This window comes from Xenopus laevis, chromosome 3S, assembly GCF_017654675.1.
Source record: "Xenopus laevis strain J_2021 chromosome 3S, Xenopus_laevis_v10.1, whole genome shotgun sequence".
Lineage (NCBI taxonomy): Eukaryota > Metazoa > Chordata > Amphibia > Anura > Pipidae > Xenopus > Xenopus laevis.
The window spans coordinates 127,499,451-127,523,892 of record NC_054376.1 but is presented as its reverse complement, the minus strand read 5'-3'; the positions used below and the strand labels follow the sequence as shown (position 1 = coordinate 127,523,892).

At 42.4% G+C, this 24,442-nt stretch overlaps 1 protein-coding gene across 1 annotated transcript; it reads right to left on the bottom strand.

The window, feature by feature from the left end:
- Window positions 1–1,950: 1,950 nt before the first annotated feature.
- LOC108703519 (lysophosphatidic acid receptor 4) lies at window positions 1,951–18,764 on the bottom strand. Its single transcript, XM_018239688.2, has 3 exons — window positions 18,583–18,764; window positions 4,619–4,729; window positions 1,951–3,865 (listed from the first exon to the last, which is right to left on the bottom strand). The coding sequence occupies exon 3, from the start codon at window positions 3,814–3,816 to the stop codon at window positions 2,863–2,865; it is 954 nt and encodes a 317-aa protein (XP_018095177.1). The 5' UTR covers window positions 3,817–3,865; window positions 4,619–4,729; window positions 18,583–18,764; the 3' UTR covers window positions 1,951–2,862.
- Between the last annotated feature and the right edge of the window lie 5,678 nt (window positions 18,765–24,442).

Genomic DNA, 24,442 nt, shown 5'->3' with positions numbered 1-24,442 from the left:
CGTATTTTTCATAGGGGCGGGTGTGCGTGGGAGATAGAGTGTGGTTTAGTAAGGAAGTGCATTCTCGGTGCTACAAGCCTGGTGTGCAGCGAGGCACAGAAATTGATGGCTACGAGCCACAGGGTGATATAATTTGCAGAGACCATAAATAAAGAAGCCCACAAAGAGGAACAAGAAGGGACAAATGAGGAACATACAGGGAGAGAGATAGTGTTGAAAGGAAGAGAAAGAGGTTGGTGAATAACAAAAATGAGTACAGGACTTGTTTGCCAATTTGTGCATTTGGCTTGCCCTATAGATTCATTATGAAATGTAATTGCATTCCAGCACTTCTCTAGCAAGGGAATCCCATAAGCTGCCCTTCCTTCCTTCCTAAACTGGTGGTAACGTCTACTTTCCTCCTGTCTTGGAGGATCACCTATTGTCACTGTGCCATCCTATGGAAGAAACCACTGTACAACTGGGCACCATGGAAGCAAAGTAGTCCTACAAATAAACATTAGACCAGTCAAAATAAATTGGGAAGGTGCTTAGGATGACATTGGCTTTCAATATGGAAAAATAGTTTTGGGGTTTGATGTAAATAATTTGGGGATTTCATTAGTGCAAGTTCGTATTTAAGTTAATATGATCTGATGATGATGATGATGATGAAGCTGAAGACAAAACAGTCATCCCCCCCTCTCGTAATATGGTAGAGTTGTCATGGAAGTCACTAAAAAAACCATAACCACCACCTTCCTTCCTACAATAAAATCCATATAATAATCAATAGGATAACCCTCCCACAATGCTTAAAACACTTTGTGAAGTCCACCACTGTCATTGTATAGAGAGGGTAACAGAGCATGGTGCAACCACCCCCCACAAATATCCTTTCTCATTGTTACACTATATTATTGAGCAGTTCTCCATTCTGGCTGTAGTTCCCTTACAAAACTGGTGACTCCACCTCAATTATAACTGCAGTCTTATGCTGCTCTAAAACTCTCCACCACTGGTGGTCTCATATTGGTTTGTTTCTAGGTGGCTGAAATTGGGAGGTGACTGCTGTCACTGTCTTGCATATCCTTAGAACCATATGAAGACACATGTTAAAGTGGTGCCTCAACCCTAAATTTCAGAAGACCAAAAATCCCCCTCGATCAGGAATCCCCAGCCTTTTATAAGTGTGAGCTACATTCAAGTGGAAAAACTGTTGGGGAGCAGCACAAGTTCCAGGGGTGCCAAAAAAGAGCTTTTGAGTTGCTATTTGGTAGCCCCATGGGAACTGACAGCCAACAGAAGACTCTGGCATTACTACGGGTTTTTATGATGTTAGAACTTGACTCGAAGCCAGGAATTCAAAAACAGGCCCCAGCAAGCAACATTCAAGGGGTTGGTGAGCAACATGTTTCTCACGAGCCACTGGTTGGGATCACTGTTTGGAGGATGGATAGCAGTGTTTTTACCTGACATAGAGAAGTCCGGGGGTGGAAGTTTAGTTTAAGGGAGAAGTTAAAGGCAGATGGAGGGTATCATAGAGAAGATAAAGGACAGACAGTCTGTAGGTTTGGTTAGAGGAGAAGGTGTGAGCTTGATACAGTCACCAGAAAGATAGTTGCGAATACCAAACCTGCCAATGGCATTAAGAGTAGATTGACCGAAGGGAAGTTACTTGACTCCACTGAAGAGGAAATATATAAACACAATACACTGGCCTTGGAGGAGGCCCTTAGGTTAAACCTCTGGCTCTCTAGTTATTCTTGACCTCTATTCTCAGAAACCCTGCTGCTCTCTGCATGACCACTAAGGGGTTTTAAATGACCCTGAAAGTGTCCACATTAAACAAACATGGGCATTGCATCTCTATAATGAACATACACTGGAGTCTTAATTTATCCTTTAGATCATTCTTAGGTAAAACTAAAAAAATATGGCATACAGGACATTTAACAATACTGAATCACATTGTGTTTTCAGTTGCTTTTTACTTGATATTTTAGCTTTGCCGGATATAACACATATATATATATATATATAACCACATTATCAATGAATTAAGTTGCCTTGGTCCCTAAGGACCACTCACAATAACACAGCTCTCCTGAGCATATGCAGTGCCACTGACCTCATCATGTACTTACTGTTAATTAAGGACCCCTAGGTCATGCCTGGAAAATTAATGAAGGCAGACATATTAAACCTGAGTCTGGAAGAGAGGGTCTTCAGCTCATCTCTTGTTTCTACCATTTGTATTCACATTGACCTTGACCCTGTGGGTAGCAAATTACTTTTTGTTTTCATTAAAACCTCTGCTTCGAGCATGACTGGTTCTCTTAGGGTCCACCTAGAAACCCGGGGCCACTCTCACAGAAATTAGATATCAATAGTGCCAAATGGTATACAGTAAGTTATTATAAAGTCCCAAATGAAAAAAAAGTATGGGTTGATGGGAATTTTCCCTATTTGGGGCACATTGGGCCTGGGTCCACTTGGAGGTCCTCTTGTAGGCCAATTTAACAGTAAAACAGTAAAAGCAGGACCCATGTGGCAGGGGTTACGGTGTGGCCATGCTATCCTATAGCTAACCATGCACCATCTTTAAAACGGGCAACAGCTTAAAGTTCAACTTCTATCTCAGATTGATAGATTAATATATGTACAGAAGTCCTATGATATAGGAGTCACAGGATTGTCATCAGTCCATCAGCACACACGTAGGCCAGAAGATAGGTGGTATCCCATGGAGCATGCTCTAGATCCACCAAACCCTTGCATGTGATGGGGCTGAGAAGGTCATCTGTATGTCTACTTGTGAATATATCCAGCAGCTCACAGATAAGGCTTACTGTACTTCATATGAATAGCACCATCATCTGCTCAGGCTTGAATTCCCTTATGACATGCCATTAGATTGAAACTGGGGTTATTTTCATTTTCTCCCCCAGACCCTCCTGCCAGCCTGGTTTTCTCTTCAACAATCTTCTTCTGCATAGTCTCTGTGGCAAAGTAATAGGCCATAGGATCCAGCACAGTATTGCTGCAGGCCATTAACAGAGCAATTTTGTAGGCCTCCTTCAGGATACAGTCTTTCTCCCAAATCTGGTAGGAGAGGAGGACAGCGTGGTAGGGAAGGAAGCAAAAGAGGAAAATTGCCAAATTTGCAGTTAACATATGGACGAGTTTACTTCTGTTCACTGTCCCATCTTGAACTGACTGACTCTTACGGACTGCTCTTAGCAGAGAGCAAGAGCTAACAACCATTATTCCCAGAGGAACCAGGAAACCCATGAACAAGGAAGCTATGGTGGAAACCATCTTGGTCACACGAAGAGGGTGGCTGGAAAAACATTCATTGGTAGAAGTTGAATTTGTGTTGGGTTTTAAATAAAATGAACCACAAGCTCCAAGATTCAGCATCCAGACCCCAGCGCAGACCCAGGGTGCAAATCTACGAAAACTTTGGGATCTGAGAGGGTAGCATATGGCCAAACAGCGGTCCAAGCTGATGCAAGCCAATAAGAAAATGCTGCCGTACATATTGAGAAGGAGGAAAGTGGCCGCAATGGTGCAGAGTGTTTGAATCTTTGTGAAGTCTGTCCCAATAGGAGACGCATGCTGATAAATCATCAGGGGAAGGGTGCACACTAGTAGGAAGTCGGCAAAGGCCAGGTTCTTCATGTAAACCTTTGTTGGAGACCGGAGACTTGGCAGGCGAACGATAAAGAGCCATAGAGCGCTAATATTCAGAAGCAGACCCAGGGTCAAGATAATGGAGTAACCAGAGAGGTAGATTCTTGGACTCAGGCTCCAGCAGCTACTGTTGTTGGACATTGACAGCTACAATAATGTCTTCTTTGCTCCACCCTTTAAAGATATGTCCCTAGGGTGAAAAAAGTATTATAGAGATTAACAGAGACCTGAGGATTATATGGCAGTTAAGATAAGTGATGTTTAAGTAGATATACAACAGTACTATGGGGAGGGGTAATATTTGGCACCCCTAAATGATTTAACCTTCCCTTCTTCTTTAAAACTCAATAACTATGTTTCTATCCATGTGAGGCAAAAAAAAGCCCTGCACCCCACAAATTTTTTTTCAAACTCCAAGCATCACGACATGTTGGAACTCCATTTTACCACTGGGGCCACTTGAGCTAAGGGTGCCTCATGGGCACAAATAATCAGAGCTTCAGAATAGGAAAAAACTGTGTAGTGGGTCAATTTAAAATCCCACAAGGGATACAGGTGTACCAAGGGAATGAAAGGGAAAGGGTTATTGATGTAAACCTGCACTGAAACTATACTCAACTGTCCTCAACTCAAGCAATAGCGCATTGCAAATTGCTGACTCGTACTGGAATCAGACAAATGTGGACCTCCTAGTACTCCAGCAAATCCACAAGGCCACGGATGTAGACGTATAAACAACTTTTATTGGGAAAAAAATGAAAATATTCATTTCCAAAGGCCCTACGCATTTCATGCTCTGCAGGCACTTAACCATGGGGATATGATCTAGTGGATATATAGGTATTATGGGGAAATATGAATGGGCTCCTGCACCAAACTATGCACAGAGGCCCATGGAACATGGCCCCAATTATTCTGTAGCCCAAGCACACTTATAACTTACCCTTAATAAGCACAGAGCTGCAATGGGAACAGAGATTAGAGTGCAGTTTCACTTGCAGTCCAGCCGTTCTGTTGCAGAACCCAGAGATTTGCACATATTCATGAGCGTTAGCTGGAAAGAGAAGGCAGGAATGAGTTCATGGGCACAACAGCTCCTGAGTTCGGTCATGTTTGTTGGGGCATTTGTAATACAGGATGTAAAGTATAAAGAGACCATTGGCCTGCCCCTTGGATAAAGCACAGCCTGCTCATGGCAAAGATGTCCTCTGTATAATATTTGGATAATGTAATAAAAAATAAGTTTGCCTACATCTAGTACCCAGAGCAGCCAACCAGATGTTTGTTTTCAACCAGCTGACCAGTAAATGCTACCTTCTGATTGGTTGCTGCAGGTTACTAGACAAGTAGCCAACCCAAAGCCCATTTATTACATTGTACTCTATAGGCACTGTTTACTATAGGAGAAATACAGCATGCAGTGATATTCCAGACACTTTCACTCTTCCTACATTGGGGAACAGTTTGGGGAAGGTACGTTGCTGTTCAAGCACAATAATGTCCCCATGCATAGAGCCAGGTCCATACCGAATGGCTTTGTTGAGATGGCAAGAACCTGACTGCACAGAGCCCTGACCTCAACCCAACTGAACTCTAGTTGGAAGAATTGGAACCCTGATTGTGAGCCAGGCCTGATCCCCAACATCATTAATGCTCTTGTGGTTGAAAGGAAGCAAATCCCAACATCAACGTTCCAACAACCAGTGAGAACCTTCCCAGATGACATGGGGATATTATAGTGGCAAAGGGAGGTCCAAACCTTTTTCAGATTTAGGCCAGGCAGGTGTGTGTGTGCAGTGTTGGACTGGGACACCAGGGGCTCACCCAAAAAGCGTTAGACCAGGGGCCCACTCTCAGTACTATAAGTCTTTATCTCCTCACTCAACCTCTATTCTCCTAGTCGCTTTTCTTTACATACTATAATCTTTTATTCCATCTATTTAGCCTCTTTGTTCTCATATAAATAGGGAATGGCCATGAAATAGGTCAAATATGGAACATGAGACCTCACTGAAACCTGGGCCCACTGGGAGTTTTCCCGGTGTACCAGTCCAACAGTATGTGTGTGGACACTTAGGCCCTATGCGGTCTCATTTATGGCTGGCACTCCTATGAAATGACCACGTGCCACCAATATGTCACCCCTCCTGTAAGAGGCTTTGCCAAATGTAGGCAACACTCTATTCGAGGAGCACAAATATTTGCACCTCAGGGCGCAATGATCAAATCTGAATGGGGAAAATTGCAATATCTGCAAAGTCAATATGATCTTGAGCAAGATATTCTCCTACAGCCGGGGTTGTCACCTGGTGTGATCAAACACTCTCAGGGTCTTATTAATCACAATTCAAACTTATAAACTTGAAACCTTATAAAACTTAAATGTCAGCTTATAAAAATCTGAATTAAAAAGCGATCAAAAACATTAAATTGGCTCGCTGTTCATCATTTTCAATGGATCTACAAACTCAAATTCAATAAACCTAAAAAACAAAAATTATAGCTAAGAATATACTGTACAAGACCTATAGGCACGCACACTAACAGCTCAGTATAGAACATTTCAATGAAAGAGACCAGTTCCCGAGTGATTGCCCAGCACTGGGTACACTGGCACTTCTACTCACCCATCAATCAGCACATGGCTGGGTGCAAACTTTGTACAGAAACACACACAAAACATAAATAAAGTGCAAATTCTATATCCCCAGTGCTGAGCTGTGCATCTTACCTTGGAACGGAGAGTTACTGCTCCGAAGGAGATTACACAATGCTCAACACCATCTCATTTCCTGCAGGGAGGGGGGAGGGACAAACAGACAAAATACAGTATATGTAGATAAACACACTTACACTGTAGATCGAAACACCCCCCCCCCTGAAATCATCCAATAAAGTGACACGGACACAAAAAAAATACTTTTCAAAATATGAACGTACATAAAAAGTTGCCTGTAGGTCATGTTGATCATTATCCACTGATGGGATGATGACTGTAAAAATGGGTTGATTTCTGGTGTCAGTATCTCTTCAAGTATTTATAAGGGTATTAAATTTCTATTTTACACTCCCCCCCTAGACCTGGCAAAACCCATTCCATCAGTAGAGGAAAGGTCAAGCACCCATGCTCCATGGTGTTAAGGGTCTGGATTTTTTTTTATTTTATATTTGATAGAAATTTTACAAAGAAATTTGTTAACAAAGAAAGATAAAAAGTAGATCGAAAAATATATAAGACAAGTACATCATATGGCATACCAAGTCCAATATTCCATATTAACACGCTGGCTGAAGTCCCTGCTTAGTGTTACTGCAATGTTGTTGTTCAGGCTGGTAATCTTACAAGACACAGCGTTGGTTTGTAATTTTGCGTGGGTAGGTCCTCCATTAATCCTTATTTAGTCTGTCCCCCAGTTAAGATTATTTGTTTAGAAAACTGACCCATGGTTCCCAAATTTCCCAATATTTTTTACTTTTATTATGAATAATATGTTATTTCTTCCATCTTCCTAGTATCTTCTACTCCCTGTTGCCACTCCAAGTAGCTGGGAGGTGCCACCTCCTTCCAGTGTCTTGGAATTATCGACCTGGCCGCATTCAATAAGAGGGTCCCTCAATAATTCGTTTTTATCTTTGTCTAGGCTTAGCAGGATTAATGGAGCATCCTCTACCACCAGATTTGAGTTTGTTACTTCTGTTATAGCTTTCACTATTTTACCCCAATAAACATTCAAAACCTTGCATTCGAACCAGATATGAACGTGGGTTCCCTTATCTTGCCCACATCTCCAACATATATCTGTAAGTTCTGGAAACATCCTTTTCAGCTTAACTGGTGTGAGATGCCATCTGTTAACTATTTTTTGATTCATTTCCCTCACTTTTACCGCTCTAGATGAATTATGGACTAATGCCTGAATCTTATTCCACGATGAAGGGTCTGGATTTAATTCAGGTCCGGTTGGGCAATTTGAATCTTTCAAACATTGCTGGTATTCAACTGGTTCTCCAACCAAGTCTTGGCTTTGGGGTGTCCTCAATACTAGTAGATTCTCCTTACTGGTTTCCTTATTATAAGGACAATGGCACACGGGGTATCCAGGACACCTTGTCATCCAAGCGACTTCTAGCTCAGTGGGCAGATGACACAACGCTTATTCTCCAACCAAGTCTTGGCTTTGGGGTGTCCCCAGTACTAGTAGATTCTCCTTACTGGTTCCCTTATTATAAGGACAATGGCACATGGGTATTCGGGTCACCTTGTCATCTGACTCAAGTGACACAACACTCATTCTCCAACCAAGTCTTGGTTTTGGGGTGTCCCCAGTACTAGTAGATTCTCCTTACTGGTTCCCTTATTATAAGGACAATGGCACATGGGTATTCGGGTCACCTTGTCATCTGACTCAAGTGACACAACACTCATTCTCCAACCAAGTCTTGATTTTGGGGTGTCCCCAATACTAGTAGATTCTCCTTACTGGTTCCCTTATTATAAGGACAATGGCACATGGGTATTTGGGTCACCTTGTCATCTGAGCAAGTTCATTGCAACGTCAGTCACCTGGACCCATGGGTGCATTATTCAGGTATGGGGTCAACTGCCATTGAAGTTAATAATAAAGTGATGGGTATCAAGTAATGTCAAACTGGCTATGTGGATTGGGTGCTTTGAACAATTCTCTTGAACTGAATAATTAGCCTCTCTTTAGGTAACTTGGTCTGTATTGATGGTGTTTTCCCAATTGACCTGCTGTGCAGGAGACACTGGGAGGCTGGCATGTAATGAAATACACAAGGCGTGTTGGGATGCACCGGAGGGACATGTGGAGGCTGTAATGTCCTGCAGATAGGAATAGAAGGCTGCAATGTTCTGTAGAGGGTACAGCCTATTGCTAAATACAGTGGCTGTAAGGTAACACCTGGGTATTGGGGTGCTGTATTTTGGGCTGCAGGGGTACTGTTTCTACAGCATTATAATAATCCTCTAGTCTGCAAAGTTGATTTGCATAACTTTAGGGTCAAGTGTCCATTAAGATGGTTTCTCACCTAATGTACAAAATCGATAATTTTATAAGGTATTTTTCTCATGGTTAAGTTACTCTGTGGTGTTTGTTCCATGTAACGGAAGGCTGTGAAGTATGTGTTCTATTGTTACACTTAATGCAATGTATAGTTGCTGTGGTCAGTGGTTAGCTAGTGGAACAACATTGCAAGAAACCAAAGTCGTTATGAGTAGTTGAGCTTTGAGCCACCCAGGGCCATAGTGCTGCATTGGTGGAGGCTCTGCAGAGCAATTGAGGTTTCCACACCTAGGGAATAAATATTATAGCTAATGATAGCCTTCAGTTGTGGCAACCTCATATCACTATCAATAATTTAATGCCTCCTTTTGCTACACCACTTTGATCTGATCTATGGTCTCTAAAAAGCCCTGAAGATAGATAATAAAGCCAAAATATTGTGTCATGGATGGTGCATGTTCATCTTCAGGCCTTCCATGCTCATGCACTGCTCTCGACCTAGTGTAGGCGAATTGTGCACATTGGATCCTGCACCCTGAGGCAGTGCACGGTCTGTGTTGCACTTGGTCAGGAAGGCCCCCACTCTGGGTATGAAAAAACATAACTCTTTGAAATTTGAACTGCAGTGGCATAGGGATTTCTGGCTGTAGGAACTGGTACCTCTAGCTATTTGCCCTGGTCAGAAAATGGTAAACATGCTCTTGTGAGCACATTTGCAGTTGAGCTTAGAGTTATTGGCAGTTTCCGCTTAGCAGCTTTCTCCCCAACATTTCAGAAGTGAAGAAAGATTAGAATTTTTACCTGTAAATTGTCTTTTCTTCAGGTCCCCTCAGGCAGCACATACCAAGAGAGATGGCCCCTCCTCCTAGGACAGGAAACAAGAACAAAACACCCCCCCCCTTCAGGTATCCCCTGTGTTAGTTAACAAGAACAAGAGACACATAGGCTGCTTAGCACAGAAATGTATTCAAGGGGAGAGATAATGGTGCTGCCTGAGGGGACCTGAAGAAAAGACAATTTACAGGTAAAAATTCTAATCTTTCTTCAGGTCCCCTGGCAGCACATACCAAGAGATTTTGAAAAGATCAAGGGGAGGGAACACAAGCCGCCTGCAACATTTTCTGACCAATAGCAGCCTCCCTTGAAGAAAATATGTCCAGCTTGTATTGCTTAGAGAACGTATGCATCAACTTTGCAAATTTGTTCTGCCGATGCCTCCGCTCTTTGTGCCCATATCGTAGCAACTGCTCGAATGCAGTTTAATTCTGGCAGGAGGAGACAGACTTCTGGATTCATAAGCTAAAACTATAGCCTGCTTAAGCCACCTTGAAATTGTAGGTTTAGAAGCAGTCAACCCTTTAGATGGGCCTGAAAAATTAATGAAGAGGTTATTCGATTTCCTGAACTGAGCATATCTGGACAGGTAGAACACCAAAGAGCATCTGACATCCAACTTATGAAGCTTGCGTTCTTTATCCCCCACTGGATGTGGGTAAAAGGAAGGAAGAACAAGAATGAAAAGTCGAAGCCACTTTAGGAATAAAGGTAGGTGGAAGTCTCATCACCACCACTCATCACCATCTGGAAACATCTGAAGGTAAGGTTCCTCAACAGAAAGACTCTGTATTTCACCCACTCTTCTAGAGGGCTATCAGGATCACAGTCTTTAGAGTCAGTAACTTAATATGAATAGAAGATAATGGTTTAAAAGGTTCTTCAGATAGAGCTGACAAGAGGAGGTTCAAATCCCAAGGTGGACAAACATCTCGAACAGTTGGTTTCAACCTGCTTGTTGCTTTAATAAACTGTTTAACAAGATGATCTTCACCTACTGAAATATGTTTCATTGCACCTAGAGCTGCCACTTGAACCCTGAGAGTAGCTGGCTCGAATCCCATATGAAAACCATCCAGAAGGAACTGTAGAATTTGGGGAACCGAGGCCTTAAGAGGATCAATAGAGCGATCTCCACACCAGAAAGAAAATCTTTTCCAGATTCTAGAATAAATCTTATTAGTTCCTGCTTTCCTGCTGTGAATCATAACATAACTTCAGTTGATAACCCCTGCCGAGTTAACGCCATTCAGGATCCACGCTGACAGAGCTAGTCTGCTGGGGTCCGGATGGTACACTGGCCCCTTGTGAAGCAGGGTCTTGCTGGAGCCCAAGAGAAATGGATCCTCCTCTGCCATTTCCAACAGTATGGAAACCAAGCCCTCCTGGGCCAGTATGGAACCACCAAAATTACTCTTGCTCTGTCGAAGTTGATCTTCCTCCGAACTCTGGTTATCATTGGAAGCGGAGGGAATATGTAACTCAGACTGCCTTGCAAGCATTGTATCATGGCATCTACTGCTGTTGGTCTGTCTTGTGGCGACAGGGAATAAAACCTGTTCAGTTAGGCATTTTCCCTTGTAGCCTTGAGATCTGTAGTCGGCCCCAGCGCTGAACCAGAAGCTGAAAAACTGACAGACTGAGAGACCATTCCCCAGGCATAACGGGTCTGCGACTCAGAAAGTCTGCTCTGATATTGTCTGAGCCCTTTATGTATATTGCCTGCAGCGTCTGTAGATGTAACTCTGCCTGAGTCAGATCTAGCAATTTCTGGCTGTGATTTCCTCCTTGTCTGTTCAGATGGGCCACTACTGTGGTGTTGTCCGTTCTGATTTTCACTGCCTGACCTCTGGTCAGATGTGCTGTTGCTTTGAGAGCTCTCCAAGCAACCAGGAGCTCCTGGTGATTGGAGGAGAGAGAGACGCCTCCTGGGGAGACCACATGCCTTGGCAGACATTCTGCCCCAGGGTTGCACCCCAACCTTGCCTGCTGGCATCAGTGGTGAGAATAAGCCACCGCTCTACGACCCAAGGAACTCCCTTGGACAAATTTTGGTCTTTCCACCAACTGAGCGAATGTCTTACATGCAGAGGTAGCGTCATGGGATTCTCAATATTGCTCTCTGAAGAAGCCTGAAGAAGTCTGGCCCACGGCACTGCTTCTATAGTCGCTGTCATTGCTCCCAAGGCTGACATGGCCTGCCTGATCGAGACTACGCTTTGCTGAGAGAGACTCGACAAGGAACTGCACAGGTTGACTTTCCTCAGCTGAAGAAGGTAAGTATGACTCTGTTCCAAATCCAGCAGGACTCCCAAAAACTGCTTCCTCGGCAACGGTATAAGATCTGATTTCTGCTAATTGATCTTCAAACCCAGAGCCTCCAGACAGGAAATTACTCTCTGTAGATGACTGAGCAGTAGATCTCTGGAAGACGCTTTCAATAGCCAATCATCCAGAAAAGGAACAATCGGAATGTTCTGAGTCCTCAGGAAAGCAACTACCACCACCAAGACCTTTGGGAAAATTCGAGGGGATGACGAGAAACCGAAAAGGTAGAGCTGCAAACTGATAATGACTCGTCTTGTGCTGATCTCTGATCGCAATTCTCAGGAATTGTTGATGCCCCTCCCAAATAGGAATATGGAGGTAGGCGTCTTGAAGATCGATCGTCTCCATGAAATCTCCTTCCTGCAAGATTGAAACTGCTGATCTGATGCCCTCCATCCTGAAATTAATCTTCTTCATGAACGTATTTAGATACACTAGATTGATTATCATCCGAAATTTGCCTGACCGGGGACCAAAAAAACTCCCTTCCTCTCTTCGCTTCGAGGAACAGGAACTAACACACGGGAATGCACAAATTCCTGAACTCCCTTGAGGAGAAATGTTCTCTTCACAAACTCCCTGGAAACTCTTGTGCAAAGAAATCGAGGTCTTGGGCGAGAGGCCAATTCGAGCCTGTACCCTTCCCGGATAATACTCAGAACCTAAGGATCGCTGGTGATCCTTGTCCACTCGTGAAAAAAATAACGAAGTCTTCCCCCTACTGGTCTGGATAAGTTGGCGTCAGAACTGATCTGTCTTACGAGTCTCTTCTGACTTATTTCCTTTTGTCTGAGCTTTACCTGGTCTGCCACGGATGGAACGAAAAAAAGTTTTCTTCCTCTCTCTGGATCCTTTAGCTTGGTTTGATGGACGAAAAAAATTCCTCTGGTGAAAAAAACGTTTATCTTGAGGCAACAATTTCTTTGTCTCACCTAGTTTAGACATCAGGACCTCCAACTCTTTACAGAAAAGGACCTTCAAAGGGCATGGCACAAAGCTTGTTCTTTGATGCCAGATCTGCCACCCAATGTTTAAGCCATAGTGCACGCCTACCAGCTACAGCCAGGGCAGAAGACCTAGCTGCCATTCTAATGCTTTCTACCGAGGCATCACATATGTAGTCTGCAGCTAGCTCAATAATTTCCATGTAAGACTTCATGTCTTCACGAGAAACACCATATCTTGATCCAGCTGAGTAAGCCAAAGCCTGATGGACCGGATAACACAAGCTGTGGCCACTCCAGGCCTAAACCCCACTGCAGATGATTCAAAGAGTTTCTTGAAAGCAGCATCCACCTTCCGATCCATCGGATCTCTAAAACTGGCTCCATCTTCCACTGGAATAGTCGTCTTCTTAGCCAATCTAGCCACCTCTACATCGACTTTAGGCGGAAGGTCCCAAGCTGCTGCCACCTTTTCTTCAAATGGAAACAAAACTTTCAATTTCCTAGGTTAACTTTTTTTTTTCAGGCTTTAACCATTCCTTACAAATTATACTAGAAATTACCTCATTCCCTGGAAAAACTCTAGGGGACTTTTTCCGACCTAGAAACATCATATCCTGTTTGGAACGAGGCTTATCTTCATCTTTTAAATCCATAGAAGATCTAACAGCTTTAACGAGATGATCTATATTTTCTACAGAAAACACATAGGAATCCTCCCTAGCATCCTCATCAGATGAGTCCATCACCACTGGCGCCTCACCTGGCTAGCCGCTGAAGTACTTGCTTGTGGCTGAGTTTGAGCGGCACCTTTGAATGTATCAAAGGTCTGTTGCATATTATCTTTGAACCAGGACATGAATTCCGACATGGACTCAGGCACCACTTGCTGAAAATTTTCTTTAAAGCAATCTTGACACACTCTTTTAGGAAAATCACGGGGAGTCTTGTCTTGCAAAGCGCACATCTTTTGGATCTTTCCCTTTCTTCTCTGCCTTCTGAGTGAGAGGACATGGCTAAATAAAAGAGAAAAAAACCTATTGCAGAACAAGCCATACCACAGGATAGTACACCCAAGAAACAGGCTCTCTACTCACCAGAACCAAGTGAAATTCGCACAGCAGCCGCAGTAAAGGAAGGCTTACCACACAGACTGCAAACTCGGCTTTAAATTTTGCCGCCGGCCGTCATGTGACCTGCAACCGAACCCGAAAGTCACTACCTGGTACTTCAGCATAGCACAGTAGCCGTCAAATACAGCACCGAACAAGGAGGCAAACCTGCGGCATAGAGGAGAGGACTGCCACTGAAACATAAGGTACTGACAGTCCTCCCCCTGCCGCGCAAAACCACATCCACCAGCATAGCTGCACTCCCCTCCTACACACTGGCGGGAGTCCAAAAGGATAGGGAGGGAGAGGATTGCACCGCGAACCCCAGCTAGGGGTGAACGGTCATTGTATACATAGCCCCCCCCTTTAGAAGGAATCTTGCTGGACCCCTTAATACTTACCTAGTCCTTGGAGGACAGGAAACAAGAACACAGGGGATACCTGAAGGGGGGGGGGGTGTTTTGTTCTTGTTTCCTGTCCTAGGAGGAGGGGCCATCTCTCTTGGTATGTGCTGCCAGGGGACCTGAAGAAAGGATACTTTCTGTGACAAAGTTGGATTGGTTCTAAACTGATAAACTGACTTTTTGCATGACTATCTAGACTGTCAGTTGGTGTGTGGGTTGGGAATTGGGCAGCTTTGTGCTTACAAATTACCTACCAGGACAGGTCATGCATAGGTGACTTTCCCCAGACCAACAATCAAAGTAATAAGTGCCCTGTCCTGGCACCTCCAATAACGAATGAGCTTTGCCACACCTATCCATGATGCCATCAAATAAGTCAGAGCATTGTGTTGGGTTGCAGTCAGGTTAGTGCCACGAAGGGTCAACACAGCACCCTGATTCTATTTTGGATGAGTTATCACTAATATTCAGTGGAGGAAATACTGGGGAGCTCCCACAGGGCCCACCCGCGGTCAATGCCGGCATAACAGCCAAGAAAATTGCTTCTGGAGGTGGGTGGGTGTAGGGGCGATTCTGGCCATTTTGCATTGTGAGGTGGCCTTCTTTCTGCCGCCCTTCCTCCCCGCGGCACTAACCTTTTCAGCGCCGGAGGGGGTCGGGGGGTCCACGTCACAATTGCACTCTCTGCACCATAAGAGCCGAATTTTCGGGTTAAAAAACAGTTCTAGTGCTTTACTGTGAGTCACACTGGTGCAGTACAGTGCACAGTAAGTGCCTCATTCTCTATATATAACACTAGAAATTTTCCTCTGCCCCAGAATCACCAGTCAAACTGCTTTGCTGGCTGCCCCGGCCGCATCAAACAAACCATATAATCGACCCAGATGCTGAGTGCAGGAAAAGGCACGAGGGATTGTTTTAGTCTCACAAACAGAAGAAAAAAACACAGACTTAAAAAAAGAAGTTGTCAAAGGGAGGTAGGTATTAGACAGTTTTTTGTACAGCGCTGTGGAATATGATGGCGTTTTATAATGATAATAACAATATTGGCGGACTGAGGATTCATTTGAGTGCGGAAAGTCTCGGCATTCATTGCTGTTTTGCTCCTTCATGGTGCATGCATGCCTGGAGCTGCTGTATTCTCAGAAAACCAGCATTTGTGTTGCCATGTAAACCCATGTGGAAATTTAACTGCTAGGGACGACATGGATAGCATTTCTACGAATTTTTGGGTTGTTCAGGCTTCTCAATGGAATGTTTAAGATAGCCGTGATTGAATCTATCCGTTGTGTTGCCGGTTGTCGGCATCCTCTGTTCCTTTCAGCTCTTCCAAGCATAACGGTCTTCTTTCCCAAAGAACCAGGTCTTCTTATCATATCTTCTAAATTAGCCAGCTCCATTCTGGTGTTAGTCAAATGGATAATCAGATTTGGATCTGACTGTGGAGATAAGGATATGGATCCTATGGATAGTGTTTCTCCAAAATATCTGGGTGTTCAGGTTTCTCAGAGACATGCCCATGATTGATGTAATTGGTTCCATCCATCTTGTTGCTGGTTGTCCTCATCCTCTGTTCCTTTCCAAGCATAACCATCTTTCCCAATAAACTGGATCTTCTCATCATACAGAATGTTCAAAATAAGCCAGCTTCGTTCCGGTGTTATTCAAGTGGAAGGTCAGATTCAATGTGGTGAAGGATCCATATTTTGTTTTCTACTGCTGTCCACAGCATTTTCAAGTCTTTGCCAACCCAAGTTCTCACTACTTCTCCTGTCCTCCTCCTTCGTTGTCCAGCTTTTTCATCTGTTCAGGAACATAAAATACTAGAAAGTGTTATCTTTTTTCTTTGTGATATGTCTGTTTTTTTTGAAAGTCCATTCTAAATCTTTCTTCTGGGGTCTACCAAGTGCCAGTCTAAGGTGTATTGCTTGATGGCTCAATCTTCACCTTCAACAATGTCATACAATGTGCAGAGACATATCTAACATACTGTATTAATACAACATTGATGGATCAACATCTCTTTGTTCCATAAGTGTCATCCCATACTGATGGTGAAACCTTCCTTTCTTTTAGCCACAATAAATGTCCTCTTATGTTTTCACCTGAATCTTGAGTGTCCTAAAGTTACAATATTTACTATATGAGTTATAGGGTGAAAGTGGTTGACTCCTCAAACAGTAAATACCAAGGTTTTTATTGACCTGATGGAGACAAATTTGGGTAGGACTTTGAGAACTTAATGCCTCCTGCACGGTCCAACTTTTACAATAATAATTAAATAAATACTTGTTCAATGTAGATAACTGGGGATAGTAACTGTCAGCACTTCTGTGGACTAAGAATCAATGTGTCCAAAACAATCTGAAACCAGTCTCTTGTGTTTATGGTTTTTGAGTTATTTAGATCTTTTTGCTATCAGGCTTGTAATCTTAACAATTATTTAATTGCTAGGACTTAATTACCTAAGCAACCAAGAAGCCCTAAAGTACAAGACTACTTATTCAAATGTATCTTGTTGCTGGGGTCAGTGACCCCTGTCAAAGCAGATGCCATTTTCATTTGCAGCGAATAATTTGAAAACCATAAAAATAGAAACAAACTGTAACATTGCTAACAATCCAAAAGTTTCTTTAAAGGTGAACTTCCGAGTTTACATCTACAACTCCTCCCACCCATACTCTCCAAATCTTGCCCAAGTTATGCCACCTTACTGTCTTCAACCTCATACCCTTTGTACCTGGATTCCATAGTCATTCCCATGTCTACCTCTACACAGGACTGGACTGGCAATCTGTGAGTTCTGGCACATGCCAGAGGGGCTGATGTGAGATGCCACAGACTATTTATTGGGGCACAACCCTGTCAACCCTCTCACATACAAGTCTTCCCTCACTCCAAGCCTACCCCTACTATTACCAATACCTAGGGTTGCCACCTTTTCTGGAAAAAAATACGGGCCTTCCTATATATTTCGCTTTTTCCCTATTAATAACACTGGGATCAACCATCATTTTTACTGGCCAGATGGCAACCCTACCAATACCCCACCTACTGCTCCCAACACCCCTCCAGCATGCCCCAAAGCTAAATTTACTTGCATTCTGAGACAGTATCTATTCTCACATTTACAAAACAACTGTTAAAAACATCCACAGTTTCTGTTTCAGTGTGTTCTCAGGCCCACAAAGTATCCGAACTTAAAATCAGATAAAATTCACAGTTTTTTCTATTAAAAGGTAATATTGTCTTAATGGAAAAAATATATAAATATATACTGTATATATAATTTACAATTATAAAAGCAAAATTGGAAATAACGAGAAGTGTTAAAAGAGAGACGTTTCCTTTATGAAAGTAGAATGATATTACTGTGGGTAATGAAAACAATTAAATAATAAAGTACAGTGAACTAGCAGCCTGATCTGGTATAGGGTGAAGTTACAGTAAATGTCCGTATGCAGAAGGCTTCCTGTAAAGAGGTTTCCTTCCTGCCCAAAAACAAGAAATATGGGAGGAACGTGCCTGTAAATGAAATATATAAAGGTGCCACATACAGTTATTTTCAGCATTTGGGGTATCGGATATGTTTGTGTGTTGCAAAAATTACATAAATGATTCAGCACAAGAACTAAAACCTCAATATTAGCAAATACCCCATTTTCATTGGAAAACATGTTTTTCAGCTAATAGTGCTGCTCCAGCAGAATTCTGCATTGAAATCCAGAGCAAACTGATTTTTTTATATTTAATTTTGAAATCTGACATGGCACTAGACATATTGTCAGTTTCTCAGGTGCCCCCAGTCATGTGACTTGTGCTCTGATAAACTTCAGTCACTCTTTACTGCAAGTTAGAGTGATATCACCCCCCTCACTTCTTCCCCAGCAGCCTAACAACAGAACAACGGGAAGGTAACAGCTCTCTGGTAGATATAAGAACAGCACTCAATAGTAAAATCCAGGTCCCACTGAGACACATTCAGTTACATTGAGTAGGAGAAACAACAGCCTGCCAGAAAGCAGTTCAATCCTAAAGTGCTGGCTCATTCTGAAAGCACATGACCAGGCAAAATGACCTGAGATGCACCTACACACCAATATTACAATTAAAAAATACACTTGTTGGTTCAGGAATTAAATTTTATATTATAGAGTGAATTATTTGCAGTGTAAACAGTGTCATTTAGAAATAAAAACTACACCAGTTGCTGCTAACACAGAGGACATGGACAAGGAGCCTTTGTTTCCCCTTTACTCACAGTTACAGCCCTGTACAAGTGACTGACAGCTGCTAGGAACAGAGGGAGAGAGACGAGGAAGGACTGGACCGTTGTTTGGGAATCAGAAGGAGGGACTGGCGCATGGAGAAATGTACGGGTGGGGGGAGGCATAGCCAAAAATAAAACACACACACTCGCTAATATTATTTTGACCTCACAGCAAACATTGCGTATTATAAAACATAATGAAGACTCTACTTACATTCAAAAGATTATGTACAACCCCTTAGTGATTTCTAATATCCTTATCATTTACAGTAGGGGGTACATTATCCCTTATAATACATGAGTGATACTCAGAGTTCCCTGTATAACTCAGCCTGCAGCCTTGTGTCTTTATATGGTCACAGAACAACCCCTCAGTGACTTCTAATATCCTTATCATTTACAGTAGGGGGTACATTATCCCTTATAATACATGAGTGATACTCAGAGTTCCCTGTATAACTCAGCCTGCAGCCTTGTGCCTTTATATGATCACAGAACAACCCCTCAGTGACTTCTAATATCCTTATCATTTACAATAGGGGGTACATTATCCCTTATAATACATGAGTGATACTCAGAGTTCCGTGTACAACCCTGTATAATTTGCAGTTACATTATGTGTGGAATGAAACTAATCTGCAGTAATTATCACTGCAATGAGGCAATATGTGAATTGAAAAATAAAAGGTTACCGTAAATAGTCTTAACAGGCAAAAGTGCACAATATCTATGAATAGTGCCAGATTTAGAATGAGACTTTAATGAGTAGCTGAAGCTTCCCTGGCTCTAGTACCGGCTCTAGTACAGGCACCTTTTCTCACAGGAATAAAGAATAAAACAAATGCAGAGGAGAGAATATATAATAGTCATTTCTAGCTTCCCCCTACATATGTTAAACTCGCTGGCAGCCCACACTTTTTTTAATGCCACTTCAAAGCCTCAGTCGGTATGTAATTTAAATAGACATTTCTGTGCAGCTCAAGCCAACCTGAGAGGTCCAACATTTGACTTTGATTGAGTCTGACCAAGTGCTAGGTAAGCATGAAATGCGGGGGAGTTTTTAATATTTTAAAAATGATTTAATAAAATATTTTTTATCTTACAAGCAGGCATTTTTGAAGTAAAAGGTCCAACATTTGGCCAGAACCCCCTTCGGCTCAAGGATCCAGACACCCGAGAAGGCTATATTGTTCGTAACCAGACTTCTAAGGATTTCTATGGCATTTAGCAAAGAAATGTTCAGCCGAAATCCCACACTTATTGCTCATCAGGGTGCGGTTCCAGCTGCACCTAGGAGACTCCCCACAAACCTCGCCCTGGTGGCCCCTCGGGATGGCATTTCAAGTGTACACAGGAGATAATACACAAGCTTTAAACTACCTATTTAGGGGGTTATTTACCAAACTCCGGCATTTTGGGCAAAACTCGAAAACTTTTTTTTTTTTTAAACGATAGAGATTTTTGAGATTTATTAAAGCCCGATGCAGCTAAAAGCACGAAACCGAAAATCCTCCATCTCAGACCTGCTGAGGTTGTGTAAAAGTCTGACCACCAAGTAGTCAAGGAATTTGTCAGGAGAAAGAAAGAGGCTGCTCTGATTTTCTTCTGCTAAGGAATAAAATTAGAAACATTTCTCACATTTTTCAGAAGAACATCAGAGCAGCCTCTTTCTTTCTCCTGACAACTTCCTTGACTACTTGCTGGTCAGACTGGTGGGAAACTGACCAGCAGGTGGCGCTGTTGTAACAAAATTCATTCATATTAACAGTACATGTATCCCTTAATATCTTGGAATCAAAAGAAAATAAATAATGAATGTAAATTACAAAAATGCTTAGAATAGCACACTTATCAATTTTACATTCACTTATTTTAAAGGTTTACTTATCCTTTAAAACCAAAGACATTGAAACTGAAACCGATAAATACTAATAGTTCAGCTGGACTTCATTTATGCACTGGGCTTTATTCTTACAGCAGAGAACTACTTTATTTTAACTATTATCTCTGAAATAGGACATTGGAAACCATTATATATATATTTTTTATTACAAATTACATTTATTTGGAGTCTGTACATTTTTGCCGACTCCAAGAAGCCAAAATTGCTTCCAGCTCTTGTTTCAGGGCCACTGGCCGGTTAAGCTGTGGCAGATCAGTTGCAGGTAGAGGCTTCAGACGAGAAACAATGTGGGTTACAGGTAGGGGTTGGGTGCAGGTCTATTAAATCCAAAACCCCTGGGGTCTCTAATGTAACAACTCACTGTGGTGGTCTAGTGGGAGGGGGTCGGCAGGCTCGGCGGGGATGAAAATGTATAAAAGGCGCATTTGGGCTGTAGATACTGTTATAGGTTTCTTCTTGCAAGTTCCTGGGTACGCTACCTGTCTGTTTTCCTGTTATATGATTACCTGTTGTGACCCCTGCCTGCTACTGATGATCCTGACTTCTGTAATCCTGACCCTGCCTGGTAACCGACTATTCTGTATCCGTATCCCTTCTGATTGATCTCCCGGTTTGACCATTGCCTGTCTGACTCCGCTTGTACTCTGCCTGCCCCGATCCGGCCTGATCTGACTACGTTTTCTGCCTACGCCTTGTACTGTGACCTTCTGCCCAAAAGACTTTTCCTTTATGTTCATGCCCCTTTGCTCCTCCAGAATCCTTCATTTGGCACCTCTCTTAATAAGACCTGGCGGCATCCGATTAGCCGAGGGCTCCTCCCGAGGTGAAAGACGGCTGTTTTAGGCTGAAGAAAGAGCCGAGAACAGGGTGCTTAGCATCGGTTCTGGATTCGGTGGGGCCTACCTGGTTTTTCCCAATGTCCCGCTGGCCCGGTCCAACCCTGTAGACTAATATGGCCTCTATTTGGAACCGATTCCCCAAATCTCAGCCCTGGAACTATAGGCTATGGGCCAACTCACAACCAAAGCAATTCTGGTCGGAGCGTGGTTCACATGGCCATCAACAAGTTCTCACTAAAAGACCATGTAGGTCATCTGTGTAACTGGGGTCCCTCAAACCTTTTTTTGATATATAATAAACATCTGCATTTTTCCAGTTTGTAGACCAGACTTACTACCCCTAGCAACCAGCCATTTGTTGGAATGACAGGGAGAGAACCGATACTGAAATAAAAGCAATAAATATAACGATAAAATGTACCCTCACAACCAATATGATTTCTGCTTGCCAGGATCATGGTTGATTTCTGGGTCACTGACCCCGGCAACTGGATGACTGTGAGGCTACAACGATACTGCTTTTTATCTTTCAATATGAACAACATTATTATATTAGGGATGCACCAAATCCACTATTTTGGATACAGACGAATCCCCGAATCCTTTGTGAAAGATTCGGCCAAATACCGAACCAAATCCTAATTTTCATATGCAAATTAGGGGCAGGAAAATAAACAGTGGGGATTTTTTTTTTAACTTTCTTGTTTTCCCTTCCCGGGCAGGGACAAGGATTCGGCCGCATTATTCTGAAAAGACAGAATCCTGCCCCAACCCCGAATTCTCCATTAAGTGCATCCCTAAGTATTATTTATCTTCCATTTTGAAGGACAAATTTAATTATTTGCAACACAACAAAGAAAATCATTTATTAACCACAAAAAAAAAAATGAAGACTAATGGCAAATTATCCTAGAATGCAACTGCCTACATGATACTAAATGTTAACCTGCATTGAGAACTACCCAAGGAATATTTTCCCTTTGTTGGTTAAGCCTTTCAGAGGGAAAAAAAGGCCTTAACCCGAAATTGTCACTGGATTTCTCATATTTCTCGCTTGTTGCAAGATCAGAGAAACCATAAAACCATGTCTAGTATTTACCTGCACCAACTGTCAGCTAAACAAACACTACAATTTGAGGTCAGCCCACAAGCACTAACATAATTCTTCATTTTGTTACTTATGTAACAAGAGAAACAAACAGCAGAGAGAGATATTGCAGGTCGCTCAGAGCGTAGGTGCTGAATCATATCTGGATTGGGCTCAGTGGGCGGAAAAAGAGGCGCAGAAAGCTGCAGCTGTTCTGAACACCAGCAAAGGGCAAATGACACCATTAGAAATCATGGGGCCCCGTACAACATTTTCTGGGCCCAGCCCACACCACAAAAAAAGGCCTCAGACATCAGCGCTAAAAATAATAAACCCCCCCCACACAAGTTCTAAAAAGCCATTGATGGTAAGGGCCCCCCTTATAAGTAAAAAAAAAAACATTGGTACCAGGGCCCCCCATAAAAGTTTTAAAAAAATCATTGGTGGTCAGGGCCCCCCTATGTAACATTGGTGCCAGGGCCCCTATAAAAAATTTTAAAACATTGGTGGCCATGGCCTCTCTTACAAGTTAAAAAGGTTTTCAGGACTTCAACTTCAGGTCTTTTTGTGGCTTCGGGACTTCAACTTCAGGTCTTTTCAAGGCTTCGGGACTTCAACTTTGGGTCTTTCCACGGCTCCAGGACTACAACTTCGGGTCTTTTCAAGGCTTCAGGACTTCAACTTCAGGTCTTTTCAAGGCTTCAGGACTTCAACTTTGGGTCTTTCCACGGCTCCAGGACTTCAACTTCGGGTCTTTTCAAGGCTTCAACTTTGGGTCTTTTCAAGGCTTCAACTTTGGGTCTTTTCGCAGCTTCAGAACTTCAACTTTGGATCTTTTGCGGCTTCGGGACTTCAACTTCTGGTCTTTTCGCTGCTCCAGGAAATCAACTTTGGGGTCTTTTCTCAGCTTCAGGACTATACATTATATAGTGGATAAAATTGTAAAATATAAGGATATTGTAAGTCACTGAGAAGTTCTGGCATTTATACAGGTCATGGAATTCTGAAGCGACTTCTAATATATTCATATTTTCCAACAAGGGGTTCTTTATTTATTATAATATACAAGTTTTAGTGAGTCATGTGACAAAAATGACATCACTACTCCACGTTTATAAGGACATCATTTACAAGATATTTATGGCTTTTGTGTATAATATAATATACTATAAATATAATTTATATTCTCATTTAATTATCATCATTTATTATGCCGCATAAAAAGAAATTTACTGGGGAAAAAATGGTGAATTTATCAAGTATCAGTTTTACTTTACTCTGTTATTTTACACCTCTTAAAAACCTTCAAAGTAAGGTCCGGCGAACGTTGCTCAAAAAAAAAAAACACAAAGAATTACACTTCACCTTCCCCCCCCACACACACGCTGAAGCCCAGCAACGTGAATTTTGTCTTCCCCTAAGTTTTAAATATGACAAATCTACTTGCAGTTACTCCACGTTATTCTGACACTTCTGCAGATATACAAGTCATTATTACAGCACCTGCTTCTTCTGTGCTTTTTAGCAGCCACGCTGTCCCATCTAGCGGAGAATGAGGGGTTGTTGAGTTATCTGTTAGTATGATGTAGACAATTTGAAATTGGTTTTAATTTTTTATTATTTGTGGTTTTTGAGTTATTTAGCTTTTTATTCAGCAGCAGTTTGTAATTTCAGCCATCTAGTTGCTAAGGAACCAATTCCCCTAGCAACCATGCATTGATTTGTATAAGAGACCGAAATATGAATAGGAGAAGCTTGAAAAGAAAGACGAGTAATAAAAAGTAGCAATAACAATACATTTGTAGCCTTACAGAACATTTGTTTTTAGATGGGGTCGGTGACCATCATTTGAATTCTGGAAAGAGTCAGAAGAAGGCAAATCATTCAAAGGCTATAGAATACAAAAAAAAGGCCAATTGAAAAGTAGCCACTGTATAACATACTAAAAGTGAACTTAAAGGTGACCCACCCCTTTAAAAAGCAGGCATAAACCTCTGATCATGTAGTCAAGTAGGACTAAAG